We start from the raw sequence: 9,349 nt of genomic DNA on the forward strand, positions 1-9,349 counted from the left end.
TATGAAACTGTGTACACTTTTTAAAACTTTGAACAATGTGTAAGATTTTTGAAAATTTCAAATAAACTTTGAAAGCTGTGAGTAAATTTTGAAATTATGTTTTAAAGAATTTTTCTTCTATTTTGAAATTTTAAAACTGGAAAACCTTATTTTTTGGAAAAACATTTGAAAACGTGAATAAATCTTTAATCTGTAATGAATTTGTTAAAAAATCTAAATTAAAACTAAAAATGCCATTTTTATGAAAATCCCGAAAAAACGGAAATGCAAACATATTTTGAAATTGTGAACAATTGAATAAATAGGAAAAAATGAAAACCAAAAAACCTAATAAAAAACAAAACAGAAAAACAGGTCAGAAGGTTTCTAAAATTGGAACGAGAAAACATCCCTTTAAATCTAAACGGGTCGGCCCATTCACTCGTTGGCTAGCTCGTCCTTGGTTCCTAAGACAGAACGAGCGTCGAATAGGGAATGTGGGTTCCTTGGTCCTGCTAATTTTGTCTTCAGGCAGAATAAACTTAAATGGAGGGAGTATCACAATGACATTCGACCATAAATCCTATTCATTTTTACCATAGTATTGAAAGCATTATTCAAAAAATCTTCCGATTTATCCCTAATCAAGGGTGACCGATAAGATTATACCTTGTCTTCACCGTTTATCCTTTGGACCGATTTATACTCTGATAAGCGATTTATCGGGAATCTACCGATAAATCGGACCTATTCATAGCACTATGTTTTGCAAAACTATGTTTACTTATGTTTTGTGGACCTCGTTACGCAGTATGTACCATTGTCCTATTTTGTTTGTTATTATACGAGGATTCAAATGCTAGGACCCAAGGTAACACTTAGGGATGGCAATGGGTCGGGTTTGGGGCGGGTGGATCTGGTCCAAATCCAATACATGACCCATCTTCCTACCCTCTGCCCATCCACCAAATTATCCATGGGCACAACTTGTGCCCATGCCCAAACCCGCTGGATACCCACGTACACATGGAGCCCCATGGGCGTAGAAAACTCAGCATGAAGCCCTTCCAAAGGTCAAATTAACTCATCACCATTCACTCACAAATGACAACATAAGCTACATGCATAAGTAGGCAACAAGTAATACGATGATTCCTTAAGTCTGACATATAAGAGGTTCATTCTGCAACATATAGCTCATGGCACAAGTTGCATATTTCCTGTCATTTTCCATTGATTCGCTCTTTCTACTATCACTGGCATATGGCCCCACATGTCATACGGGTATCCATTGGATATCCATGGAGCACAAACTATAACCATGCCTAACCCGTCCGTTACTGGGTATCCATATCCACAGACCCATGGGCATAAATGTGCTCCATACCCTTGCCCAACCGGGTCGGGTATCCATGGGTATCCAGATTCATGGATAAAATTGCCATCCCTAGTAACACTTCTATCCAATATTATTTTAATATTAAATATAGCGTATTTTCGTGTTGGGAACTTGAGATTTGCAAAAAATATTCGATTAATAGTTGATCGATAAAATCGATTAATCGGCCAATTTTCGATTAATCTCCGATCACTAGCTGACCGAGACGATAACGATAAACGATATCCTCAACATTGATTGAGAGTACTAAGCTTATAAATTTGGGCTTCATATTTAGAGCTGGGCATTGGCAAGTGAGACCAGTGGATGGCGACGGTGTTGACGTCGAGACTTCTGTGGCAACGATGATGGTACGAGCGATGACTGAGGTGGTTGGCTCTTCTCTAACGTGTTCGTGGGATTACCTTGATTTTTTTTTGCTGTGGTGAAGTCAGAGTTGTGGTGGCGGGCCTTCGGTGGCAACGATGACAGGGTATGTTTGGTGACCTTCAGCGGCGTCAATCTTGCATAGTTTCTTCGTTATTACATTCAGGGCAAAAAAAGTTACTACGTAGGATTTTCAGTATTTTTCGGTGCAAACGAGTGCACGAATCACAACGGAACAGAATGGTCAAGAAGGATTGAGCAGGTGCATGGCCCCGCACCTGCATGCCCGTATGAATTTCTCGTTGATCGGTCGGTAAGCTATCTCTCAACCGCGTGTGATGAGGAATATCGCGGCGATCTCAGATTTGGTTCTCGGTCTTCCCCCGTGTGCCCCGAAGGAGGAGGAACCCGTGTACGAGAGCACCATGCATCCGCGTGAATAATATACTGGTTTTTTTTTTTGAGGGAAGAATAATATACTGGTAGTAACCGAAGAACAGGAGCCGTTTCCTTCTGAGAAAAGCCCAGAAACTCAACCCCAGCTCTGGTTTTCCAAAATGGATAGAGCAGGGCAAGCGGCAAGCCCATCTGACGCGTGGGCTTCTTCCACATCGTGCGCTCCGCACTCCGCGGCTCCTTCCTTTTTGCAGGTGTATAAACAACGCGGCTCCTTCTCGAAAAAAAAAGGGGGAAAAAAGGTAACGCGGCCTACAAATATGAGCTGCTGCCTGGTGGAAGCCCCCGCAAGCAGGGGATTTCTGCCTCCCAACTCTCTCTCGGCAAGTAAACTCGTATTCAAACTAGAGGGCAGGTTTACTCGCTCCGGAGTCGAGATCAGGGATGGGGGGCTGCTTCTCCGGCGACGTGCGCGGCGGCACGGAGGCGGTCGGCGGGGGCGCGATGGGGGCGGCGGCGGGGCAGGGCCAGGGCCAGGGCGGGCCGAACGAGGCGCTCGACCACTTCCTCCAGGGCCACGGGCTGCGCGGCCTCTACACCCCCCTCGAGGTGATGCTTGCTTGCTCGCTCCCCTCCGCGCGAAACCCTAGCTAGTGTCCAGTCCAGTCCACCAGCGCTCGCTCGCTCGCTAGTCATGGAGAATTTCCCAGAATGGTTGTGCTTCACGGATTCGTGGTCGCGATTGAAGCGCGGGTTTTTTTTGGGGGGGGGGGGGGGGGGGGGGGGGCGAGGAAGGAATTTGGGGGTCGTCGGGAATCGCTGGCCACGGGGATTTGGTGGGCCTTCGCTGTCAAGCGAGGTGGATTTCGGGTGTCGTTCATTTGTTTATTCTGGTAAATGTGCTCCGCTGTCACAACGGGCGGATGTTACCAACAACCTGCCGGAATTGCAAATTGCAATTATATACCGCTTCGATTCTGGTTTAGATCCCACTTTTTAATATGCAAATGTGCCTCCCTTTGCGGATATTTTTTAATGCGTGCAATTTAGGGGTATTTTACCCGAGAGTTTGTGTTTCAATTTGAAGCGGGTTTTGTGAAATGCCGGCGCTCGTCTCTAAATTTGGTTTAGATCCACTTTTTATATGCAAGTGTGCCTCACATTGCGCCTATTCTTTAGTGTGCGCAATTTAGGGGGCTTTTACTCCGAGAGTTTGCGTTTGAAGCGGGTTTTGTGAAATGCCGGCGCTCATATCTGAATTTGGGTTCTGGGTTGCTCAATGTGACTATCACGTGTCCATTACTTTTACGGGAATCTTAAGAATCTGGTGTCAGATTTTTAAGCATGGCAAATTATGTTGCCGCGAGGATGTATATTTCCTTTAGCAAGCATGGTAAATCCTTGCCATGTTCAGTTTGTAGTGAAATCTGGCGTTGATGGCAAAGATAGGATGTTTGATTTGTAGTGAAATCCTACTTTTATGAATTCTCATTAAAGTACTTGGGAAATTCATCTCTGTCGGAGCCAACTCAGATGTGCGACGCTAGCGCGCCTCAATTCTGTATGTTCCCTGTTTTTTTTTTTTTTTGCATCAACTGCATGCACGCGAATAAATTCGTTAAGTTTTTATTTTACAGAATGGCATGCAATTTTTCTCGGCAGTCTGCTTATGCAGGAATAAGATCCTAACAAAGTAATATTTTCAGTTTCCGCATGCTCCGTTGGTGGTTGCATAGAATTTTCATGGACCGGTCTCTGGAAACTTTTTTTTTAACTGAAATTCCGATGCTGGAACATTTTCTGGAAGTGGATCAGTATATTTTCGGACGGAGTGGGTGGTGGTGGACATCAATCGCCTGCTTTACAAATGAAACAATGTTCTGCAGACGATGGAGCACTAACTTGCATACACTGGATTACGAACTCTACGGCCTTTACTTTACCAATTAATTAATAAATTTTCTATTTTATTTATGATTTACTCAATCCTTTTCAATTATAAAAGGTTCTTATTCAGATTTTTACTAAGGAAAGTCGTTTGAACAATATAATATTGAATTTTTGGTGTCTTGGTTTATTATAGAGCTTTCAGTGTGAAGAACTGTGTGGTCACTTGTTTCATATCTTAGAGTTCTCATCTTTTAGAGTGTTTATTATAGTAGTTTCCATGCATGTTTAAGGATAATCCATATGCTCGGATCTGTTCCAGTTAGAGATAATTTTGAACCAGTTAAGTGTATGGTGATGTTGCATGCTAATATGTTCTCAACTAGCTGATAGTAGACGTCAATATGATCTGCCTTGATTGACATGTCACCATCTTCCTGCATTACAGCTATCTTTTTCAGCTTCCAAGTTGAGAGATATGGATGCTCTTTCTAAGGTAAAAACTACCATGCAGTTCTTCCAAGCATTTCAATATCTATATCTCTATTCCCTTCTGGTAGTGCATCTTATTGTACTATAACTTGAAAAGTGAAATTAAAATCTGTTGGAACAGAAGTAGATGCTGCTAAATGTTCGATATCCTTTGGCCTTTTGCTATAATAACTAGTTTTAAACAAACAAAACTATACGATTATGTATGAATCAGTGCAGATTCGTGTTTCTGTATCCACATGTCATTTGTTTACCCTCTTATTGTTCCATTTTTACCCTTTCTAGCGCCGAAAAAATGTACATGAGCAATATTGGAAGTTTCAAATTGGCATTCATTCTCCTTGTAGTTTTATGTTCAAAGTTGTGATACATAAGGCAAACAGAAATAATTTTTTAATTTAGCCCTACAAATTCTATGTAAAGAACAACAATGCATGCTAATATTCAGTTTTAGCTAAGAACAAGATGGCTTACATTTTTAATAGTTGAAACTTGAAATCGCCATCCCCAAAAGCGGCATGCCTGATTTTCATGATAGGTTGCTCTATTTTTCAGTTTGATTTTGATATCGGTTTGTACACCAAAGATCATTGCATTGCCAATCAATTCATATTCAATCATTGTGTTTAAGTATATGCATCCTACTGTCAAAGTTTTCATTGTAGTGTACAAATCCTTTTACAGCAAAGTGTGTAACAGAAAATTATGGTGCTTGCTTGGTTGCTTTTCTTGTGTATGTGTATGTGTCGTCCTCAGCTATAACTGTCATCTGCTTGGTGCAGAGTGATCCTATGTTCGTGGTTTACACAAAAATGGATGGAAGGCTAGAAGAGATTGGCCGCACTGAAGTGATATTGAATTCACTGGAACCATTGTGGATCACAAAAGCCATGATAAATTACCAATTTGAGATTGTGCAACCCCTCGTGTAAGTTTATAAAACTATATAGATACTGATTACTTGTAGAAAGCACATACTTACTGCCACTTTTTTTGGGGCTCATGATAGATTCAGGATATATGACATTGACACAAAGTACCATAACACACCAGTGAAGGTATATTCTGTGCCCTTAATTCATGTTTTTGCTTCACCCAAATAGAGCTGTCTTAATTGTTTCATTGCGGAGACAAATAATTGTAAGTTTTCTGTAGGCTATCTGTTATCTTCAATGACTCACACAAGACAGCAACATTATAGCCTGCTTAAAATTTCTAGTCTATTACTTTATATGCAACTATTGAATCCTGAATCATTTATATTATGCAGATGTTAAACTTGGCTCAGCAAGATTTTCTTGGGGAAGCATTCTGCAATTTATCCGAGGTTGTGCAAAATCAGTTATATGATACGATTCATAATCCAGCTGCAGTAGATAATTTCTCTAAATAAATGCAAATGAAGAAGAGAAAGAAACACAAATGCACTCCTGATATTTACTTTGCACCCCTTTGCTCTGTTCACAGATAGTCACAAAGTTCAACCATAGCCTGACTTTGAACCTCCGAAATGGTTCTGGACATGCCCTTCAGGGCACAATGACAGTACACGCTGAAGAAACTGCTTCATCTAGGATGGCAGTTGAGATGACATTCCACTGCCTGAACCTTGATAACAAGGACACGTTCTCCAAAAGTGTATGGATTACTTCCTTGGTAGTTATAAGGAGGCAAATTAATTGCAGTTCTAAATAAATGGTTTTTATTGTGCAGGATCCCTTCTTGAGAGTATCAAGACTGTCAGAAAGTGCTGTTGCCATTCCTATATGTAAAACAGAAGTGATCAGTAACAACTTAAACCCCGTTTGGAGGCCTATAACACTGACATCACAACAATACAGTAGCAGGGCAAGTACATTTTTCTAGTATATGAATATTTGTGTCGACCTTGTTTAGCAAGTGTGTAATTCAAGGTTAATCTAATATATTTTTTCTTCTAATATGTGACTTTATTTCAGGATGACCCACTACTAGTTGAGTGTTTTGATTTTGATGCCAGTGGCGACCATGAACTTATGGGGTAGGTTGGGTGAGGAAGTATTCTGGCATCTTTTGCCATTGATACCGAGTTTAATTACTGTTTTTACTTTTCTGACAAATAGGGCTCTCCAGACAACTATCGCTCAGCTTGAAAATCTATATAAGTCAAAGGCTGGAGCAAATTTTTACAGCCGTAAGGGACAAAAGAAGGTTTGATTTCAACTATATGACACAATCTACTTAACAAAAAATTACTCCATCTAACCTCTCGACGTAACCAATCTGTGTTCAGTTGAAAGGACAGTTGTTCTTGGATACGTTCCAGGAAAAAGTTCAACATACTTTCTTGGACTATATTTCCAGCGGGTTTGAGCTCAATTTTATGGTGGCTGTAGATTTTACTGGTTAGTTCTAGTTGGGAGCTTAAATGATTTATCTATAGCTCATTAGCTCTGTCAATCATCTGTGGCTTATGCGTGGTTATTCCATGTGTTTCCAGCATCAAATGGCGACCCTCGTATGCCACAATCTTTGCACTACATTGACCCCTCTGGCAGACTAAACTCATACCAGCAGGTTTGGAATTTTTGACATTGCTAAGATATTATTTACACTGAAAGCCTTATTGGACCATTTGATGTACCAGGCAATTCTAGGGGTCAGCGAAGTTCTGCAGTTTTATGACAAGGATAGACGATTCCCTGCATGGGGTTTTGGTGCAAGGATACCACAAGGATCTGTATCCCACTGTTTCAACTTGAATGCAAGCACCAACGATTGTGAGGTGAGATAGCTACTGCCAATTTAGTTTTAATTAGTTCTTGACAATGGACGATACTGAAAAGAAATATTCCCCTATAAACTAACTTTTGTATATTTGTGTACCAATGACTTTTTGAGCTACCAGCTTTGTCTGTTTCTTTGTTTTGCTTTTGCAGTAGTATTAACTGAACAACTAATGCTTCACACATGAGAATGTAATGCTGGAAACCCAATTGTGTTCAGCCGCATATCCTGTTTTTCCCTTGCTTACAAATACAAATGTTAGTGTGCAGATATTGATGACTAAGAAATTAGGTCCCTGTTGGACTCATAAATCTCATCAAGTACAAAATAGTGATATGGTCTTATCATACTTGCCCTGTCTCATCCTCCTTAATTACTTGTATATATGTACTCTTAACGTCTCTTTTAATAGTCACAAATGTCACCTATTGGTACGGCAAGTGACGTGTGCTAATTGTTCCTGAAATGTTGCTGAATAATGTTGCCAAAAAATAAGAGCAACCTATAGAATAACTGATGGTCTTTTATTGATTAGATAAGTTTTTTGAATGTTTTGTGTTTACCAGCTGAGGGCACCTAGATTTCTTAGACCGTCGTTGACGTTTACGGAATTTTCTGTTCCTATCACAGGTTGTTGGATTTGAAGGCATCATGTCAGCATACTCTTCTACTCTGTACAGTGTTTCTCTGTCAGGGCCAACCTTGTTTGGGCCCGTGATCAACAAAGCTGCAGAAATTGCCAGCCATTCTGTGCAATATGGGAACAACAGATATTTTGTCCTGCTCATTATCACGGTATGTAATCATTAATATCCTCACGTGGCCTCTGTTGACAAAACTCACCCGAGCACTGTATATATGCAGGATGGAGTTATCACCGACGAGCAAGAAACAAAAGATTCTATTGTAAGGGCATCAGATTTGCCGTTGTCGATTCTCATCGTGGGAGTCGGGAATGCTGATTTCACTCAAATGAGGGTAAATCATTTACCGAATACGTGATAAATCTTTCATCCCCTGAACATTGTTCTTGTAGCAGTAAATATTTTATCTGGCAATTTTCGTTGGCTTTGTCAGACTCTGGATGCGGACTTGGGTAAGCGGCTTCAAAGCTCGACAGGCAGGGTGGCGACGCGTGACATTGTCCAGTTTGTCCCCATGAGGGAAGTCCAAGGTCAGCATCAGTTTCGCATTGTGTCACCATCAACTTACTCCAGCCCTTTGCATTGCTTATAGTGCCACCGCCGAAACAAGCGTGACTGATCGATCGACGACGGTTTTATCAGCAGGTGGGCAGGTCACCGTTGTCCAGAGCCTGCTGGAGGAGCTGCCTGGGCAGTTCCTGGAATACATGCGCACCCGGGGCATCAAGCCGCGACCGCCCCAGCACGCCTTGGCGCCGCCAGCGTACCCCCCTCCTCCTCCCCAGCTGTGAAGGGACCCCGCCGGACCTGCCACCCCACACGAGCTGGACTGCGCGTACTCGTACCGGCTGGCAATTGTAGATTCTGCCGTCTCTCTGTCTGAATGACTCACTCCCGTCGCGTTTGCGCTCTACATCCCACGTTAGGTACTGAACCCCGTTGAGAACTTTTCCACCCAGTTTAGGACGCCGCTGCAAACAAACACTACGTATGGAAAATGAGATACGTACCTTCTCGGTTCTTCGCACTGAACTGCTGCTATGTTGGTCACTTTGTCACCGAAAGGAGTTATCTCCTAGGCGAGGCGACCCATCTTGTCACTGTGTACATTTGCTTATGGTTTTGTTTATCGTTGTTATCGTCTATGTCATGCCATTCATGGGGCGGCTATCGGTGGTCGCCTGTTGCTGGAGACGGTGAAGGAGAAAAATTGCGGACGGCTTGGTATCACATTTGTTAAGCAGAGACATAATGTGCTCTCCTGTTGAATAAATAGGTGGGACTGAAATTAGTCAATTCCGGTGCAAACATACCCCATTTCGGTGCCGCGAGTCCAACTCACGCTAGGACTTGGCCTCTCTTTCGGTTTTGAATGACCAAGCACAAGCAAGGAGTAAAACTCACAAGGAGTTTCCCCTTA

At 42.0% G+C, this 9,349-nt stretch overlaps 1 protein-coding gene across 2 annotated transcripts; it reads left to right on the forward strand.

Annotated features, from left to right (window-relative positions):
- Positions 1–2,480: 2,480 nt before the first annotated feature.
- LOC123135730 (protein BONZAI 3) lies at positions 2,481–9,024 on the forward strand. Of its 2 annotated transcripts, none has more exons than XM_044554920.1 (16): positions 2,481–2,749; positions 4,476–4,523; positions 5,302–5,447; positions 5,529–5,577; positions 5,790–5,846; positions 5,987–6,157; positions 6,233–6,367; positions 6,478–6,539; positions 6,622–6,709; positions 6,792–6,903; positions 6,999–7,075; positions 7,146–7,283; positions 7,916–8,080; positions 8,150–8,263; positions 8,363–8,459; positions 8,575–9,024. In XM_044554920.1, the coding sequence occupies exons 1-16, from the start codon at positions 2,585–2,587 to the stop codon at positions 8,718–8,720; spliced, it is 1,770 nt and encodes a 589-aa protein (XP_044410855.1). In that variant the 5' UTR covers positions 2,481–2,584; the 3' UTR covers positions 8,721–9,024. The 2 variants fall into 2 exon arrangements, with proteins under 2 accessions (XP_044410855.1, XP_044410854.1); XM_044554919.1 differs by having other exon boundaries at positions 2,482–2,749; positions 8,572–9,024.
- Positions 9,025–9,349: the final 325 nt, after the last annotated feature.

Source organism: Triticum aestivum, chromosome 6B (genome assembly GCF_018294505.1).
Source record: "Triticum aestivum cultivar Chinese Spring chromosome 6B, IWGSC CS RefSeq v2.1, whole genome shotgun sequence".
Taxonomy (NCBI): Eukaryota; Viridiplantae; Streptophyta; class Magnoliopsida; order Poales; family Poaceae; genus Triticum; species Triticum aestivum.